At 39.7% G+C, this 19,457-nt stretch overlaps 2 protein-coding genes across 5 annotated transcripts in view; one reads left to right on the top strand and one right to left on the bottom strand.

Moving 5' to 3' along the window:
* Positions 1-19,457, bottom strand: part of afmid (arylformamidase) — a 31,681-nt gene that overhangs the window by 7,544 nt on the left and 4,680 nt on the right. For 2 of the 4 annotated variants that reach the window (XM_062033590.1, XM_062033591.1), the window contains exons 2-8: positions 8,494-8,584; positions 5,853-5,957; positions 1,953-2,001; positions 1,803-1,888; positions 1,659-1,731; positions 1,491-1,588; positions 1,345-1,423 (exon numbers count right to left, since the gene is read on the bottom strand). In XM_062033590.1, the coding sequence (XP_061889574.1) occupies positions 1,345-1,423; positions 1,491-1,588; positions 1,659-1,731; positions 1,803-1,888; positions 1,953-2,001; positions 5,853-5,957; positions 8,494-8,584 (581 nt within the window). Of the gene's footprint in view, positions 1-1,344; positions 1,424-1,490; positions 1,589-1,658; positions 1,732-1,802; positions 1,889-1,952; positions 2,002-5,852; positions 5,958-8,493; positions 8,585-8,887; positions 9,025-15,184; positions 15,255-19,457 lie in introns of those variants that run through there. The other 2 variants (XM_062033594.1, XM_062033593.1) reach the window with 2 other exon arrangements.
* Positions 8,597-19,304, top strand: tk1 (thymidine kinase 1, soluble). Its single transcript, XM_062033595.1, has 8 exons — positions 8,597-8,620; positions 10,940-11,018; positions 11,152-11,183; positions 12,729-12,842; positions 13,626-13,719; positions 13,789-13,878; positions 15,207-15,326; positions 18,714-19,304. Exons 2-8 carry the CDS (start codon positions 10,953-10,955, stop codon positions 18,894-18,896), a joined length of 699 nt encoding a protein of 232 aa, XP_061889579.1. The 5' UTR covers positions 8,597-8,620; positions 10,940-10,952; the 3' UTR covers positions 18,897-19,304.

The raw sequence follows: 19,457 nt of genomic DNA, 5'->3' as shown, positions 1-19,457 counted from the left end.
AATGGCAAAATAAATTCCGCCACATCTTCTCTTTAGTTTTTTGTTAAACATTTTTTTTTCATGAAAACAAATTCAAGTAATATTTATTGCATGTATTGTCAATATACTGTATATAGTCTATTATTAACATACTATTTGCCATAATACGTTTGAGAAACATCTCAAATATTATAAAAATGTTCCTCTATGCTTTTTTATTTTTTTTTATTTTAAAAAAATGTATGAAATCACTGCACGTAAGCGATGATATTACGGACCTTCGATCCCTCAGGCGGTACTGCATCAAAAAGGGACATCAGTGTGTAAAGGATATCACCACATGGGCTCAGGAACACTTCAGAAAATCACTGTCAGTAACTACAGTTCGTCGCTACATCTGTAAGTGCAAGTTAAAACTCTACTATGCAAAGCCAAAGCAATTTATCAACAACAACCAGAAATGCTGCCGGCTTTGCTGGGCCTAAGCTCATCTAAGATGGACTGATGCAAAGTGAAAGTGTTCTTTGGTCTGACCAATCCACATTTCAAATTCTTTCTGGAAACTGTGGACGTTGTGTCCTCCGGACCAAAGAGGAAAAGAACCATCCGGATTGTTATAGGCGCAAAGTTGAAAAGCCAGCATCTGTGATGGTATGGGGGTGTATTCGTGCCCAAGACATGGGTAACTTACACATCTGTGAAGGCACCATTAATGCTGAAAGGTACATACAGGTTTTGGAGCAACATATGTTGCCATCCAAGCAACGTTATCATGGACGCCCCTGCATATTTCAGCAAGACAATGCCAATAGTAAAAGAGTCCAGGTACTAGACTGGCCTGCCTGTAGTCCAGACCTGTCTCCCATTGAAAATGTGTGGCGCAATATGAAGCCTAAAATACCACAACGGAGACCTCGGACTGTTGAACAACTTAAGCTGTACATCAAGCAAGAATGGGAAATAATTCCACCTGAAAAGTTTCAAAAATTGGTCTCCTCAGTTCCCAAACGTTTTCTGAGTGTTGTTAAAAGGAAAGGCCATGTAACACAGTGGCAAAAAATTCCCCTGTGCCAACTTTTTTGCAATGTGTTGCTGCCATTAAATTCAAAGTTAATAATTATTTGCAAAAAAAAAACATGTTTCTCAGTTCGAACATTAAATATCTTGTCTTTGCAGTCTATTCAATTGAATATAAGTTGAAAAGGATTTACAAATTATTGTATTTCTTTTATTTACAAATTACACAACGTGCCAACTTCACTGGTTTTGTGTTTTGTACTACTCACAATTGTTTTAACACCACACCAGACCACAAGGGGCCCGTGTGGCTAACTAATGTAACTGCTGATTGCCACCAGTACTTACTCTGTCATCTTCAAAGGCTCGTTGACATAGGTCGACAGGATGGGCAAGAGGTCGTAGATACCACTGACAAGAAAAGCCCCTAAAGAACACCAAGTAGGATGTTGAGGATTTTTTTCATTTTGCATCTGGTCCAACAAGCTGCTCACCTTTAATTTGAGGCGTGACGCTATACTGCGACCAGTCGGTGGAGAGCACCATTGCAGCCAGGTGAGCGCCGGCAGAGTGGCCACACAGGTACAGACCACTAAGAAGCATATCGTCAAACAGTGTCAGACTGTTTTAAGTACTGTGGAGGTTGTAAGTACTTGCGGTACCTGATGTGAGAATACTGTTGGACGACGGACACAACGCTCTTGCGCACTTGAGAGACCATCAGATCCATATTACCTAAAACACACATCTTCATCCACAATCCTGCTTTTCTCCTAGACGACAATGTCAGGGATCAACGCTAGTACCTTTGGGGGCGACGTCATAGCCGACCGCAACCACCACCACACCTTTATCCACGAGCGGCACGGCCATGAATCCCGACTCCTCTTTGCTGCGCAAGCACAAAGAACAATATGAAAACAGCGCATGAAAAGCAAAGTTGCAAAACAACATACCTAAGAAACTGCCAGTAGCCTCCATGAATGTAGATGACAAGGGGCATGTCTGAAATACATTCATTAGATACATTTGCACAATACCAATAATCCCATACAAAAGTGGGCAAAGGGTATGTATTGCTTTTTCTAATAAAATTAATCACACTTTTGAATTTCGATTAATCACAGGCAATGTTCCCTCTAATTTTTAGTGTTTGTGAGCAAACGCACAAACTCCCTGAGCATTCAGTGGAGCACATGTGAGCAACATCAGACGTGCACACAGTGGCCACACCAGCATCACACCTGTCCCAAACCTGACATCATAACAATTTAAATGTTTTATTAAAATAAACATGTTTTTCATGACCTATGTGCTAGTATTGAATGTCTGGCTGCAGGTCCTGCCTTTAGAAGAAATGTTACCCCTTTCAGAGATTACCTGTAACTTTCTGTCTGTAAAATACATCTTTTTATTAGCATTTATGAAATCTAGTGACAATATTTCATGAATAATATCCTTAGATTAACATTCTTAATAAATGGCAGTAAAATAAGCACACATCTGATTGAGGAGTCAGAGTGTTACAACCTGGCATTTACACATTGTGTGGCGTTGGGGTTGTCTGACTTTTTGTGTGGCCATAAACGCAACACTTGCTCAGTGCCATGAGTGCGTGTGTTGGTGCTGGTGAGACAGAGCGAGCAGCTTCTGTTGAAGCGACGGATGACAAAGTTGGTTTAAGCCTGGTTTGTATGGCAGAAAATTACCAGTTTTTATAGATAAAAGTTTTTTTACTCATGTTTTTGGTGTGGTTACAAACAGTTTTGCTCAATAAAGTGATTGATGGAATTCCTGTCCGTAAAGTGTCTCGACAGACGATAATTGAACTGTGTTGACAAAGATTGTTTTATTCATTGGGGCCACTCTTGTTGTCACTTGTCACTCATAGAGTTGCTTGTTTTATTCATTGGGGCCACTCTTGTCACTCATAGAGTTGCTTGTTTTATTCATTGGGGCCACTCTTGTTACTTATAGAGTTGCTTGTTTTATTCATTGGGGCCACTCTTGTTGTCACTTGTCACTCATAGAGTTGCTTGTTTTATTCATTGGGGCCACTCTTGTTGTCACTTGTCACTCAGAGTTGCATTGCAAAATCATACAGAATAAATTGTAATGTGTTTATTTTGTTTAAAGTTCAAATGGGATTTTTGATTTTCTGCGCGGCATTAATTTGCTGTGAGCAGTGCGCAACTGCGCAGGCGCGCACCTTAGAGGGAACGTTGATCACAGGTTATTACATAATTTGAACTAAAAAAAGTTCCCAACATCTGAGGACAAATGCAACTTTGTCTTTTCACAGTTTGAATTGCAATGGAACCGCTTCCACAATATGGTTGGACAAACATGCTCCATTTGCTTAAAAAGAGGCTGTTTACAACTTGCTCAAAGTTATTAGGGCATAAAATATAAAAAGAGCACAACCAGCTATCTCATGTTACCATTTGTAGTTTTCTATATTTGTTACATTTAGAGGTTAAACTTTGTAAGATACATCTGAACTGGGCGAATAAAAATATTTTGCGTATGAAAGGATTAAAAATGGCCACCGTGCAGTTTAAAGACCAGAGCAAGAACATAAATCACTCCAAATAACACCATTGCGTTGTGGCGTTGTTCTTTTTCACGGTACGTATCCTGAAACTATAAACTTGGAAGAGGGCGGGGTCACAACGATCGGCCGTAAACCATCTATATAAGAGTGTACGGGCGAATACCCTCAAAAATTGGGCTTCATCACAGATTGTACTGTATATTTACATGTTTGGTCAACTTCTTCCTCTTCGAAGTTGTGATAAAAGTATATCTATGTTGCTCCGAGGATTGTTGTAATGTGGAGAAGGGGTGGGATTTCATCAGCTCTGCTTCTTTCTACTTCTTTTCAGAAATGTTGAAATGAAAATTATTAACCTACCTAACCGTGATATAACAGCTTTAAAGGGGTCTGGTTTTAAAATGATATTGAATCCAGGGATGTTTACATCTGCTCTGATGCCATAATAGAACTAATTACCCAACCCTACTTCGATCCCAGTGGGAGGTACTAGAGTAAGTTTCTTTTAATAAAATACCCTACTCCTAGTCTGTTTCGATTGGTCAGAGAACATCAACATACAAAACCCAAAACCAGTGAAGTTGGCACGTTGTGTAATTCGTAAATAAAAACAGAATACAATGATTTGCAAACCCTTTTCAACCTATATTCAATTGAGTAGACTGCAAAAACAAGATATTTAATTTTTGAACTGAGAAACTTTTTTTTTTGTGCAAATAATCATTAACTTCGAATTTAATGGCAGCAACACATTGCAAAAAAGTTGGCACGGGGGCATTTTTACCAATGTGGCATTTTTACCAATGTGTTACATGGCCTTTCCTTTTAACAACACTCAGTAAACGTTTGGGAACTGAGGAGACCAATTTTTGAAGCTTTTCAGGTGGAATTCTTTCCCATTCTTGCTTGATGTACAGCTTAAGTTGTTCAACAGTCCGGGGTCTCTGTTGTGGTATTTTAGGCTTCATAATGTGCCACACATTTTCAATGGGAGACAGGTCTGGACTACAGGCAGGCCAGTCTAGTACCCACACTCTTTTACTATGAAGCCACGCTGTTGTAACACGTGGCTTGGCATTGTCTTGCTGAAATAAGCAGGGGCGTCCATAATAACATTGCCTGGATGGCAACATATGTTGCTCCAAAATATGTATGTACCTTTCAGCATTAATGGTGCCTTCACAGATGTGTAAATTACCCATGCCTTGGGCACTAATACACCCCCATACCATCACAGATGCTGGCTTTTTAACTTTGCGCCTATAAAAATCCGGATGGTTCTTTTCCTCTTTGTTCCGGAGGACACGACGTCCACAGTTTCCAAAAACTATTTGAAATGTGGACTCGTCAGACCATAGAACACTTTCCCACTTTGCATCAGTCCATCTTAGATGAGCTCGGGCCCAGCAAAGCCGGCAGCGTTTCTGGGTGTTGTTGATATATGGCTTTCGTTTTGCATAGTAGAGTTTTAACTTGCACTTACAGATGTAGCGACGAACTGTAGTTACTGACAGTGGTTTTCTGAAGTGTTCCTGAGCCAATGTGCTGATATCCTTTACACACTGATGTTGCTTTTTGATGCAGTACCGCCTGAGGGATCGAAGGTCCGTAATATCATCGCGTACGTGCAGTGATTTCTCCAGATTCTCTGAACCTTTTGATGATATTAAGGACCGTAGATGGTAAAATCCCTAAATTCCTTGCAATAGCTCGTTGAGAAATGTTGTTCTAAAACTGTTCGACAATTTGCTCACGCATTTGTTCACAAAGTGGTGACCCTCGCCCCATCCTGGTTTGTGAATGACTGAGCATTTCATGGAAGCTGCTTTTATACCCAATCATGGCACCCACCTGTTCCCAATTAGCCTGTTCACCTGTGAGATGTTCCAAATAGGATGAGCATTCCTCAACTTTTTCAGTCTTTTTTGCCAATTGTGCCAGCTTTTTTAAAACATTTTGCAGGCATCCAATTCCAAATGAGCTAATATTTGCAAAAAAATAGTTTTTCAGTTCGAACGTTATATATCTTGTCTTTGCAGTCTTTTAGGTTAAAAAGGATTTGCAAATCATTGTTTTCTGTTTTTATGTACTATTTACACAACGTGCCAACTTCACTGGTTTTGGGTTTTGTACATTAGATATATTGTCAGTGGGGTACTTATTTTAAAATGTTTATTATTGTGTTTTCAATTGCTGAGATATGAGTTTGTAAGCACATTTTAGGTACAAGGAAAGGTCAAAGTGTCCATACTGAAGGGGTCAATTAAAACTAAACGTTATCATCTTTGTAACCTGTACACACCGAGAGAGTCGGTGGTGGGAATATATGCATCCAGTCTCTCGCCATCACCGTCTCCATAGGGAACATTGAGTAGAGTTTGTGCCAAACCACGCGCTCGCTCCGTACCTAGATGCAAAAACATACAACATTAGAGGTTAGAAGAATGTCTTGGGATTTTTTTTTTAACTTAACTTAAACTGTCAAGTAATCATACACCTGCGGTTTTAACATACCAGTCAGAAGGCAAATACAGATATTTAAAAACAGATTAAGATAAATAAATACACGCTAACATCAGGGTTTCCCCCAGCTTGCCGATATACTTGTGGCAATGGGGGCGTGGCCAGGGCCGTGGTCGATAGGACATCGTGTAATTTGCATAATCGGCAATAATCAGTAAATCAAAGTTGTTGTTTTTTGTCATAAAGAAATACAATCATGTGTGCTTACGGACTGTATCCCTGCAGACTGTATTGATCTACCGTAATTTCCGGACTATAAGCCGCTACTTTTTCCCCTCGTTCTGGTCCCTGCGGCTTATAAAGGGTGCGGCTTATATACGGCCTGTTTTTCTCCGACGAAGAGGATTTCGGTGGTTTTAGTACACAGGAGGAAGACGATGACACAATGATTAAAGACTGACTTTTCATATACCGGTAGGCTGCTTATTTTGATAACGTACAGGCGAGCACTTTGTATTACTTTGCACCTTTGTATTATTTGTACTCTGCATGAATGCTGTTCGCCATGTCAAAGATGTGAAAGTTTGATTGAATGATTGAAAGATTTATTGTTAATAAATGGGACGCTTTGCGTTCCCAAACAGTCATCTCTGTCCCAACAATCCCCTCCGTGGTAGCAGGAACCCCTATATACTACGGTAATTACACATCAAAACCCTGCGGCTTATAGTCGGGTGCGGCTTATATATGGAGCAATCTGTATTTTCCCCTAAATTTAGCTGGTGCGGTTTATAGTCAGGTGCGGCTTATAGTCCGGAAATTACGGTATATTGATATATAATGTAGGAACCAGAAATATTAATAACAGAAAGAAACAACCCTTTTGTGTGAATGAGTGTGAATGAGTGTAAATGGGGGAGGGAGGTTTTTTGGGTTGGTGTACTAATTGTAAGTGTATCTTGTGTTTTTTATGTTGATTTAATAAAAAATAAAAATAAAAATAAAAACATTTTTTTTATTTTTTTTTATTTCTTGTGCAGCCCGGTACCAATCGATCCACAATTGGGGACCACTGCTTTGGAGCATTCACACAATTATGTTTAAGTTTATGTTCTAGGTAACTTTTAGTACTGAATTACTCAAATAACAAACTGAATTACTCAAATTACAAACACTTGCTTAACAAGTTTTGATAGTGAACCGTCTGTGGCCCATTTAAGACTTTCCCAACAAAAGTACAGTTAATTTAAAGAATATTTCAGTTATTGCTAGTTTTTTTTTTTTTACATCAATGTATGTATTGTAATAATCCGGGAATGTAGGTTTATACGACTTCTTTGTTTGTCAGACAAACAGGGGATTCAGAGGGTCATAAAGTCTGCACAAAAAATCATCGGCTGCCCCCTCCCCTCCCTGAAGGACTTACACAACTCCCGCTGCCTCAACAGAGCAAAAAGCATCACCAAGGACAGCACACACCCTGGCTTCCACCTGTTCGACCTGCTACCACCGGGCAGGTGTTACAGGTGCATCCGAGCCAGAACAAACAGGCTCAGAGACAGCTTCTTTCCCAGAGCTGTCACCACCCTGAACTCTAACTTATGGTAAATGGGTTGTACTTGTATAGCGCTTTTCTAAGGAACTCAAAGCGCTTTGACACTATTTCCACATTCACCCATACACATGCACACACTGATGGCGGGAGCTGCCATGCACGGCGCTAACCAGGCCCATCAGGAGCAAGGGTGAAGTGTCTTGCTCAAGGACACAACGGACGTGACTAGGATGGTAGAAGGTGGGGATTGAACCAGCAACCCTCACTCTCCCAACTTCGCCACGCCGTCATAATAATTCACCCCTATACAATATCCTACCCTAATACCCTACTGTGCAATATTACCCTTCGAGTGCAATACATCCGACACTGATTGTTATTTTTTTACTCCGGTACTCTTGTCTTGTACTGTATATAGTACAGTATGTTGTATTTCTAGTGTTTCGTATATTGTACAGGATTGCTTATTATTTTTATTGGATAGTAGTTTGTTTATTTCAATTGTTACTTTTTTTTCTTTCTTTATTACCTCTTGTGTAATTTATTTTTACCCCATATTTGTTCCCACTACCGCACCTTAAATTGGAGTCCTTAATCTCGTTATATGCACATATAATGACAATAAAGTCCAATTTATTCTATTCTATTCTTGTCTTTATTGCACAAGATGCAATTCAACCACACAACTCCAATGTGTCTCCCTCTTTTCCCGGCAATACTGGAACGCCTTACTTCCTATTAAGAACGTCACTTCCCTAGCTCTCCCCGGAAGTCCCGCCCCCCAGCCAAAGTCATTGGCTAACACCCGTAGTCAGCAGCTACGTCATGTAAAATGAAAGGCGAAAACTGTACCCGCATAGTCGCTCTATGGAGGGTGTGTGTACATGTGTCTCATGGAATAAAAATAGTGGGGAATGGGCCGAACCTTCTTTTAAAGCCTTGAGGTGGGCCTTGATCACGTCGTCCTCCGCCATTCTGTGCGACCAGCGGCTGGGTGAATACTGCTTCTCCAGCTCCTGTGATGAGACACACGACCAGGGCAGAGTGAACCTGTAAGCTCACACGGTGACCGCCATCATGTGCGGCGGAGTAATACACTGAACAGCGGGGAACAGCGCTCCCTCTGACAAAACATATCCCTCCCTCTATTTAGGTCATGCCATTTAATTGACAGTATATTGACACAATTGTCATGAATAAACTAAAAAGAGATGTTATTAATTCAAAACGAAGATGTAGGATGACATGACCATTCGACAGCCATCTCTTTACTACTTAGTCCAAGACATAACCATAACCACATAAAGTCACAATCTTACATCTTTCTTCAGTGCAGTCCAATGCGCCATATTTTAATAATATAGCCCCTCTTCTTGATAGGTGATCGAAGCGTTTTGGAGCAGCAGTGGGACGGAGCTATTTTGAACTTTAGAACTAGGTTGTGTTGTGTTCAGGGACTCCATTTGGATGCGTATAATGGGCGTGGTTTAGGGTTGAAGTAGCCTGGAGGTACTTTTAGTGCGGTTTTGAAGGAGGATAGAGATGCCCTTTCTTTTACACCTGTTTGGAGCGCATTCCACATTGATGTGGCATAGAAAGAGAATGAGTTAAGACCTTTGTTAGATAGGAATCTGGGTTTAACGTGGTTAGTGGAGCTCCGCCTGGTGTTGTGGTTATGGCGGTCATTTACTTTAAGGAAGTAGTTTGACATGTACTTCGGTATCAGGGAGGATTTTATAGACTAGGCTCAGTGCAAGTTGTTTTACTCTGTCCTCCACCCTGAGCCAGCCGGTAGGAGTGAGGTGTGATCTGTAGTGGCGGTCTAGAAGTAATCTGACTAGCTTGTTCTGGGATGTTTGGAGTTTAGATTTGAGGGTTTTGGAGGTGCTAGGGTACCAGGAGGTGCATGCGTAATCGAAAAAGGGTTGAACGAGAGTTCCCGCTAGAATCCTCATGGTGTTTTGTTGACCAGAGAGGAGATTCTATAGAGGAATCTTGTTCGTTGGTTGACCTTTTTGATTACCTTGGTTGCCATTTTATCACAGGAACAATTAGCCTCTAGAATGGAACCTAGGTAGGTGACCTCATCTTTCCTGGTGATAACAATGTCACCCACTTTTATGGTGGCGTCATTGACTTTCTTAAGGTTGATGTGGGACCCAAACAGGATGGATTCCGTTTTACCAAAGTGGATGGATAGCTTGTTGTCAGCGAGCCAGGTGCAAGTTCTACAGAGTTCAGCACTGAGGATTTTCTCCACCTGTGACTTGTCCTTGTCTGATACCAGCAGGGCCGAGTCATCCGCAAACAAGAACAATTCACAGTCGCGTGCTGATTACATGTCGTTTATGTATATTAGGAACAGTAAAGGCCCTAATATACTGCCTTGGGGGACTCCACAGCTTACTGAGAGGGGGGGAAGACACTGTGCCGTTCACCTCTACCACCTGTTCCCTCCCCAAGTAAGATTGCATCCAGCTCGATGAGGTTTTGTCAAATCCGATTGCTCTGAGCTTGTCCAGGGTGTAATTCGTCTTCCGCCCGATTGTAGCTGAGATAGGCTCCAGCGCCCCCGAAGGGAATAAGCGGTAGAAAATGGATAGATGGAAGTATCATTGGCAAATTTTCACCTAGTCCCGGCCTTGGCGTGCTGCCCGCCTTGGCACGCATATATGTCTCCTCTTTTTGGGATTTCAGAATATGGTCAGCCTATATAGGACAGGGTGTGGCATAGCTAAGACACTATTTGAAAGACCCTACCTCAATTTGGAACTTAATTTCTCATCATATATTTTCTAACCTTGGAGGCCTAAAATTTTTGTTTTTGTGTAACTACAACATTGACAGGATTCCTGTTGCTCTTTCAAACTTCCACAAACAAGCCCTTCTGGCATGGTCTCTTATATACAAGCACAATTTCTCACCTACGAAATAGGTTTTACCGTGCCAACAACAACGTGATGACGTCGCAGGTTTTGGTCACGTCACATCCGCTTCCGCATCGACAATACACAAATAAAAGACAGCTACAAAGTGAGTAAGGGCGCAATAAAAAATAGAACGCTCAACAATACCTTTTAATTGTATAGCAAAAACATTTGTGGACTCTAACAGAATAAATGTGCGAAAGTGAGTTTTTATGTGTTTTCTTTTGTGCAAGTAAAAAAAAACAGCTATAACTGTGCTGTGTCCTGACTGGGTGAAAGTGGTCACATGACCACTGAGAAGCACTGCTCATTGGTTGAATGAATTTCCGTTTAAAACAACTGGATATACTCGAAGACGCGGGCTATTTCAGCTTACTTGCAGAGCAGCTGGTGGTCGTTATTTGTTTATTATTCTAAACACTTTAATTTCTTTTTTGACGTTAGTCTCCTACCAGATATGGACTGTATGGATTTTCCGAAAGTTTTCCCTAACTCTCCGAGGAAAACGCAAGGCCAAATCCAGGTGACTAATGCTAACTAATTAAGTCTTAGTTTCTAAAATGTATTGCGGTATCTTTGCACATTTACACTTTTTGTCTTGCTAATCTGTAGAACTAGTTCTTGTCTAACGGCGGTCCTTCCAACATTTCTCACAGATCATCTTTGGACCGATGTTTTCAGGCAAAAGGTGAGTCATACATTTAAATTGAGATCCTGAGAGTTACTATAGTTTGCGTTAAAAAAAATAATGTTTCCCAAGAGGGACAAGCGGTAGAAAATGGATGGATGTTTTAAGCGTGGACGTAATAGTGTTGGAAGTACAATACTGTATCTCTAAGTCCCCGACGACCCCAGCTCAGTCTGTCCCGCCAAATCATGCATTGTTCACGTCACCTTTTTCTCAGATGTACAGTCGCGGATAAGATATATACTTGTAAAGAACATAATGTCATGGCTGTCTTGAGTTTCCAATCATTTCTACAACTCTTTTTTTTTTTTGTGATAGAGTGATTGGAGCACAAACTTGTTGGTCACAAAAAACATTCATGAAGTTTGGTTCTTTTATGAATTTATTATGGGTCTACTGAAAATTTGACCAAATCTGCTGGGTCAAAAGTATACATACAGCAATGTTAATATTTGGATACATGTCCCTTGGCAAGTTTCACTGCAATAACTTTTGGTAGCCATCCACAAGCTTCTGCTTGAATTTTTGACCACTCCTCTTGACAAAATTAGTGCAGTTCAGCTTAATGTGTTGGTTTTCTGACATGGACTTGTTTCTTCAACATTGTCCACACATTTAAGTCAGGACTGTGGGAAGGCCATTCTAAAACCTTTAATTCTAGCCTGATTTAGCCATTCCTTTACCACTGTTGACATGTGTTTGGGGTCAGATGAAACAAAAATTAAGCTTTTTGGCAATATGTGTGGAGGAGAAAAGGTGAGGCCTTTAATCCCAGGAACACTTATCGTCAAGCATGGTGGTGGTAGTATTATGCTCTGGGCCTGTTTTGCTGCCAATGGAACTGGTGTTTTATAGAGAGTAAATAGGACAATGAAAAAGGAGGATTACCTCCAAATTTTTCAGGACAACCTAAAATCATCAGCCAGAAGGTTGGGTCTTGGACGCAGTTGGGTGTTCCAACAGGACAATGACCCCAGACACACGTCAAAAGTGGTAAAGGAATGGCTAAATCAGGCTAGAATTAAGGTTTTAGAATGGCCTTCCCTAAGTCCTGACTTAAATGTGTGGACAAAGCTGAAGAAACAAGTCCATGTCAGAAAACCAACACATTTAGCTGAACTGCACCAGGAGTGGTCAAAAATTCAACCAGAAGCTTGTGGATGGCTACCGAAAGCGCCTTATTGCAGTGAAACTTGCCAAGGGACATGTAACCAAATATTAACATTGCTGTATGTACACTTTTGACCCAGCAGATTTGCTCACATTTTTAGTAAACCTATAATACATTCATAAAAAAACCAAACTTCATGAATGTTTTTTGTGACCAATAAGTATGTGCTCCAATCACTCTATCACAAAAAAGTAAGAGCTGTAGAAATTATTGGAAACTCAAGACAGCCATGACATTATGTTCTTTACACGTGTACGTAAACTTTTGACCACGACTGTATACACGTTCTTACATCTGCTGAAGTCAGTAATGTTCATTTTTGTATATTTATATGTGTTTGTTGTTGTCTATGAGTAACCATACAAATTTTGCAGCACCGAATTAATGCGAAGGGTGCGCCGTTTCCAAATAGCCCAGTACTGCTGCTTGGTGGTGAAATATGCCAAAGACACACGCTACTCTGACACAGGCATGGCCACACATGACAAGTAAGTTTAGAGCATGTTTCCTTCAACCATACTCTTTGTTTTTGTCTGCATTTAGCGTTATGGGACCTAAATAGGGTTTATTTTGGTATGTACATGTTTGCTATGGAGTGCCGAATGTAAAAATTCAGTCAAGACTTTTTCTAGTAGATATATTTCTCACATTTAGCTCACTTTTAAATGGAAAATTGACCTTCTATGAATATATTGTAATATTGTACATGGTAATTGTTATATTGTATATATGATATGGACATAATATAATATTTAATATACTGTACATATACTATGTAAATATTACGTATATATGTTATATTTTATATCGCTATATTTAGTCTATTTATACCTGCATTGTCCTTTCCATCCTTACACTTTCCATCATTGTAACTGAGCTACTGTGTGGAACAATTTCCCTTGTGGATCATTAAAGCTTGTCTAAGTCTAATATTCATATTTACACTAGGCAAGAGATTTAGGCTCACATTTAAGATGTAGATTTAAACGGGAACTGCATTTTTTATTTAAAAAAAAAAAAAAGGTATCCCATCATTTACAACAGACCTGGGAAAATTAAGGCCCGGGGGGCGCATGGCGCATTTTAAAGAAACAAGTACGTTATCCAAAAAAAAAAAAAGTTAAATCCATAGGGAACTGCGTAATCGTAATCAATATATTCCCTGTAACAAGCGGCCTGAGAGCAGCTGTAAGTGCAAAAAGGCCCTAAATAAAACGATTTTGACACCCCTTGCATAAAGTGTTCCCATTCATCTGGTTTCCATCTTTTAGAAACACAATGGAGGCTGTTGCTGCAAATTGTCTCAGAGACGTGCGCTCAGCGGCATCACAAGCGAGTGTCATTGGAATAGATGAAGGACAGTTTGTAAGTTCTCTTAGAAAAATTATTATTTGGTGATGCGGGGGAATGGTTCGCTAATGTGCGTCTTTGCAGTTTCCAGATACAGTGGAGTTTTGTGAGGAGATGGCCAATTTGGGCAAGACTGTCATTGTTGCTGCCTTGGACGGAACCTTCCAGAGAAAGGTGACTTTTTCTATGCAAGTCATTGTCCGGCGGGAGCAGAAATGTGTTCCGCTCCGCTAAACCCTAACCCTAAAGAAGAAATTGCAGCACAATATGCCCATTATTACCGTGTTTTTCGGACTATAAGGCGCACTTAAAATCCTTTCATTTTCTCAAAACTCGACAGTGCGCTTTATAACCCGGTGCGCCTAATGTACGGAATAATTTTGGTTGTGCTTATCGACCTCGAAGCAATTTTATTTGGTACATGGTGAAATGATACGTGTAGACTGCAATATGTTCCATTGAAAATATAGAACATTAAACACGGCGCTCAAAAATCTATCAAAATGTTTTAGTACGACTTTGGTAAGCTAGGAAGCTGCACCGCTTGATGTATTGTACTGTGCTTCAACATACGAGTATTATTATGGTGTGTGTATGAGGTAAGACATCATCTGGAATTTTGTTTCGCAATGTTATGTAAAAGGAACTTTTCTTACCTTCTGGTACCTGCTGATCTGTATTTGGGATCTGCATAAGTCATGAAAATATGCACGCGTCCGCCTTTGTAGTCCGTGACGACCCCGTAGTCGATTAGCTTCTTCTTTTTGTCTATCTTCTTGTTATGGGACATTCATCCTCCGCTGTTGCCATTTCTAATATAAAGTAGTGTAAAGTTCTTACTTATATCTGTCAGTAAACTCCCCATGAAAGCGCTAAAACATACCGGTGTAGTGAGTTGACATTATTCACCCAAGGAACTTTAGTTATTTGAGATTTCCGGTCAGACGGTTTTTCACGGGACACATTTCCTGTGTTGTTGTTGCACTAGTGAGCCACGGATGAGGAGATGCTGCTCCGTTATTGATTGAAGTAAAGTCTGAATGTCATTAAAACAGTTAGCTCCATCTTTTGACACTTCTTCCACTCCCGTCCTTGCACGCTACACCGCTACAACAAAGATGACGGGCAGAAGACGCTGCCGAAGGTGAGCCACGTAAAAAAGACAGCCCACAAAACGGCGCATCCTGAAGCGACTGTCAGAAAGCGGCTTGAAGATGATCTGTAAAACATCATCTATGCAACATTTTGACCAAAGGACCACCATTACATGTTATGTAGACCACAAGGAAGTGTTTTACTTTTAGAAAGAAAGAAAAATTACCCCTTTTAAAGCGCCTTATAATCCAGTGCGCCTTTTGTATGAAAATAGACCTGAATAGACCCGCTCATCGGCAGTGCGCCCTATGGTCCGGAAAATACAGTATTCCTTGCCGAGAATGTTATGTCCTGGTAATCTGATTTTAAACTTGCCCTCACTCACAAGTTCTCACTGCTTTTTGTAGCCGTTCGGAAACATCCTCAACCTCGTCCCGCTGGCGGAAAGTGTGGTGAAGCTCCACGCCGTCTGCATGCAATGTTACAAAGAAGCTGCCTACACAAAGAGGATTGGAGCGGAGAAGGAGGTGGGTTCTCAGCAGGACACGCTGCTCCTCGAGAAGACCTGTATTCATGTTTGTCCTAATGTGTCCAATATGTCTCCAAAAAGTCGCCAGTTGAGTTTGGGAGTAGTCCAAATATTTGACAAACATAGCAACAACTAAGTTAGCAACACTGATTCCTCCTGCTACATTTTCTTATTCTCTGAAACTGCGTGGATTCCATCAAAAAATATTGCCTACTCACAAACCTCAGAATCTACAGTCGTGGTCAAAAGTTTACATACACTTGTAAAGAACATCACGTCATGGCTGTCTTGAGTTTCCAATCATTTCTACAACTCTTATTTTCTTGTGATAGAGTGATTGGAGCACATACTTGTTGGTCACAAAAAACATTCTGACATCACATGGACAAACATAAAACCTTCTGGAGGAAAGTTCTGTGGTCAGATGAAACTAAAATTAAGCTGTTTGGCCACAATACCCAGCAATATGTTTAGAGGAGAAAAGGTGAGGAGGCCTTTAATCCCAGGAACACCATACCTACCGTCAAGCATGGTGGTGGTAGTATTATGCTCTGGGCCTGTTTTGCTGCCAATGGAACTGGAGCTTTATGGAGAGTAAATGGGACAATGAAAAAGGAGGATTACCTCCAAATTCTTCAGGACAACCTAAAATCATCAGCCCGTAGGTTGGGTCTTGGGTGCAGTTGGGTGTTCCAACAGGACAATGACCCCAAACACACGTCAAAAGGGGTAAAAGAATGGCTAGAACGAAGGTTTTAGAATGGCCTTTCCAAAGTCCTGACGTGTGGACAATACTGAAGAAACAAGTCCATGTCAGAAAACCAACAAATGTAGCTGAACTGCACCAATTTTGTCAAAAGGAGTGGTCAAAAATTCAACCAGAAGCTTGTGGATGGCTACCAAAAATGCCTTATTGCAGTGAAACCTGCCAAGGTACATGTGACCAAATATTAACATTGCTGTATGTATACTTTTGACCCAGCAGATTTGGTCACATTTTCAGTAGACCCATAATAAATTCATAAAAGAACCAAACTTCATGAATTTTTTTTTTTGTGACCAACAAGTATGTGCTCCAATCACTCTATCACAAAAAAATAGGAGTTGTAGAAATTATCAGAAACTCAAGACAGCCATGACATTATGTTCTTTACAAGTGTATGTAAACTTTTGACCACGACTGTATACACGCAAGAAAATATTCAGGTCTATTGAACCATGGTGCGCACACTTGCCAAGTACTAGTGAGTTGGAATGACGAGCTAGATTCGCAGACAGTCCTGTTATAATGTGTTAATGAGCAATGAAAATCAGGTAGTGCTAAATCTATTCATAGTGCTCCAAATGTTATGATATATTTCTGGAGATGTTCCAATCAGGGTTAAATGCTGTTGACCCTGATACTGATCGTCCATTAGTGAGACTGGTATTGATTGTACATTTTTCAATTGGTTTATGGTGAGTACTATTGACAGTTGAACAATATCAACATAATATTCAAACTACTTCCTTATTCTCTTCCTCTGTGTGTAATGTGTTAAGCCTCGTCCTCCAGCGAAAACGTTGCTTAAGATACAAAGAAAGGCAGTTTATTGCTGTAATGGAGGTGATTATTATTAGCTAAGGAGTGGTTCCACACTGTGTATGGAGATACATAATTAGCAGCTGGCTGCTTGTCAACCGGGCGACTAAAAATAAAAACAGAGCCAGCCGGGGCGGTTTAGTGTTTGTGATCAGCAATAACAATCAGAATCAGAAATACTTTAATAATCCCAGAGGGGAAATTAAAATTTTCATCACATCTTTTTCACATAAATCAGTATCGGTACATCTCTAATTTTATATTAAAGCATTGAACAAAATGACAGCAGCACTTTTGTTATTAGATCACGATAAGATATGGTTTGTGTGCCAAGTTTGTTTTGAACATGCCTACCGTTACAATGATACATCACATATGTCTAGTATTCTTGTTTCATGTCCGAAGAGGAGTAGGAAGAAGCAGAGTTTATTTAATCCTACCCCTTTTTTTGTTTCATGGCAATTATTTCTACACTTCCATCCTGTTCTCAGTGTACACAATGTAAATCCATAAATAGTTCTCAATAGTTAGTTAAATTGTATTCACAAAATAAGATGAATTCGATCATCTCATTTTCAATAAGGTTTCTAATGTTTATCAGGATGATTCTTCTTTGTAAACGCTTAATGTTTGAACAGTTTCTTAAACTAGGTCAATTAGTACTTTGACTTATTTGTTTAATCCCTTCCATAATGTAATCCCACATATTTATATGCTAAAAGTCTTAAGTGTTGTACGTGCGTACAAATGTTTTATGTTAGATTTTTCTCCAAGGTTATACTTCTCTTTTGTTGAGAAGGCTTAAAATCAATCTTACAATCAAAGTTTACTTATATAGCCCTTAACCACAAATGTCTCAAAGTAATAAGAAAAAGCTGAAATGTTGCTCGTTAGGAATAAAAACACAAATATTTGTCTTTAAATATGTTTTCGCCTTTGTGTTAGCATTTATAATTACAAATTACACGACGACATCACGCCACCACCATACTGAGAATATTCATAACAATATTGTTTTATTTACTTGAAGGCTCCACGCCACTGCTGTTCTCTTTAGAATAAATAATATATTGATTATGACCATATTTACACTACCGTTCAAAAGTTTGGGGTCACCCAAACAATTTTGTGGAATAGCCTTCATTACTAAGAACAAGAATAGACTGTCGAGTTTCAGATGAAAGTTCTCTTTTTCTGGCCATTTTGAGCGTTTAATTGACCCCACAAATGTGATGCTCCAGAAACTCAATCTGCTCAAAGGAAGGTCAGTTTTGTAGCTTCTGTAACGAGCTAAACTGTTTTCAGATGTGTGAACATGATTGCACAAGGGTTTTCTAATCATCAATTAGCCTTCTGAGCCAATGAGCAAACACATTGTACCATTAGAACACTGGAGTGATAGTTGCTGGAAATGGGCCTCTATACACCTATGTAGATATTGCACCAAAAACCAGACATTTGCAGCTAGAATAGTCCTTTACCACATTAGCAAAGTATAGAGTGTATTTCTTTAAAGTTAAGACTAGTTTAAAGTTATCTTCATTGAAGAGTACAGTGCTTTTCCTTAAAAAATAAGGACATTTCAATGTGACCCCAAACTTTTGAACGGTAGTGTATAATCACATGTCAAAGCACAGTGATCTTAAATACTTAACACTTAAACTGTTTTTAATCAAATAGTGTATTTAAAAGTACCGTTTTCGAATAAGTACTGTGGAAATTCATAGGTATTGGTCTTGACTACTGAAATGGTGTTATTGTGACAAACTTAATATATACTAGTGTGTTTTATGTGTTCCCTAGGTGGAAGTGATTGGTGGAGCTGACAAATATCAGGCAGTTTGTAGGAAGTGCTTTGGAGATTCGATATCAGCCAAAGAAAACCAAGGACCCTTCCTTAGGGATGAAACTCCCCAACAAGTACTCAATGGGAAACGCTCTGACTCTGCAATTCCCAGGAAGCTGTTTTCATCCCTTCATCTCTGAACATGCACACATGCTTGCTAAAGAAGAACACACACACGGGAGTAGGATGAAATGATTAATCATATATTAGGGTTTGGATGGGACAATATTTTTCTGGTCCCAAAACTGCTTGGTGTAATTGTCTCAACAACCCTCCTATCAATCCCATGTGTGTGTGTGTGTGTATATATATACATATACATATATACACGCACACACCTTATTTAAGTGTTGCTCAGCTTTGGTTACCGTCAAATTTTCTAAAGACGCCTTTTTCTAAACAGTGGTTTACCTGACAGTACTTAATTATACTAGGTGTATTATAAGAAACATGCATAGCATCACTTTTACAATATACTAGATGTAGTATGAGAAGCATTTACATTTGCAGAGAAGTATTTAAGTGCATGGGTGATTGTTTTTTTCTTGTTTATGAATTGTATGAAATGCAACATTAAAAAAATCCTGCCGAGAAGTGAGAACGTGGAAATTAGTAAATTGCTGTCGTAAGCACAGCATTCAGTTTGATTGATAATGCTCAGAGGGGAAGATAATATCTTAACATTTTTAGTTTTAACCCTT

This window comes from Entelurus aequoreus, linkage group LG22, assembly GCF_033978785.1.
Source record: "Entelurus aequoreus isolate RoL-2023_Sb linkage group LG22, RoL_Eaeq_v1.1, whole genome shotgun sequence".
Lineage (NCBI taxonomy): Eukaryota > Metazoa > Chordata > Actinopteri > Syngnathiformes > Syngnathidae > Entelurus > Entelurus aequoreus.
This window is presented reverse-complemented; position numbering and strand designations above follow the sequence as displayed.

Bases quoted from the DNA above. Each gene is read 5' to 3' on its own strand.
- tk1 (XM_062033595.1), top strand. From the start codon at position 10,953: ATGGACTGTATGGATTTTCCGAAAGTTTTCCCTAACTCTCCGAGGAAA. The intron at 11,184-12,728 runs GTGAGTCATACA...CAAATTTTGCAG, and splicing joins CCGATGTTTTCAGGCAAAAG to CACCGAATTAATGCGAAGGG. The intron at 15,327-18,713 runs GTGGGTTCTCAG...TGTGTTCCCTAG, and splicing joins GGATTGGAGCGGAGAAGGAG to GTGGAAGTGATTGGTGGAGC.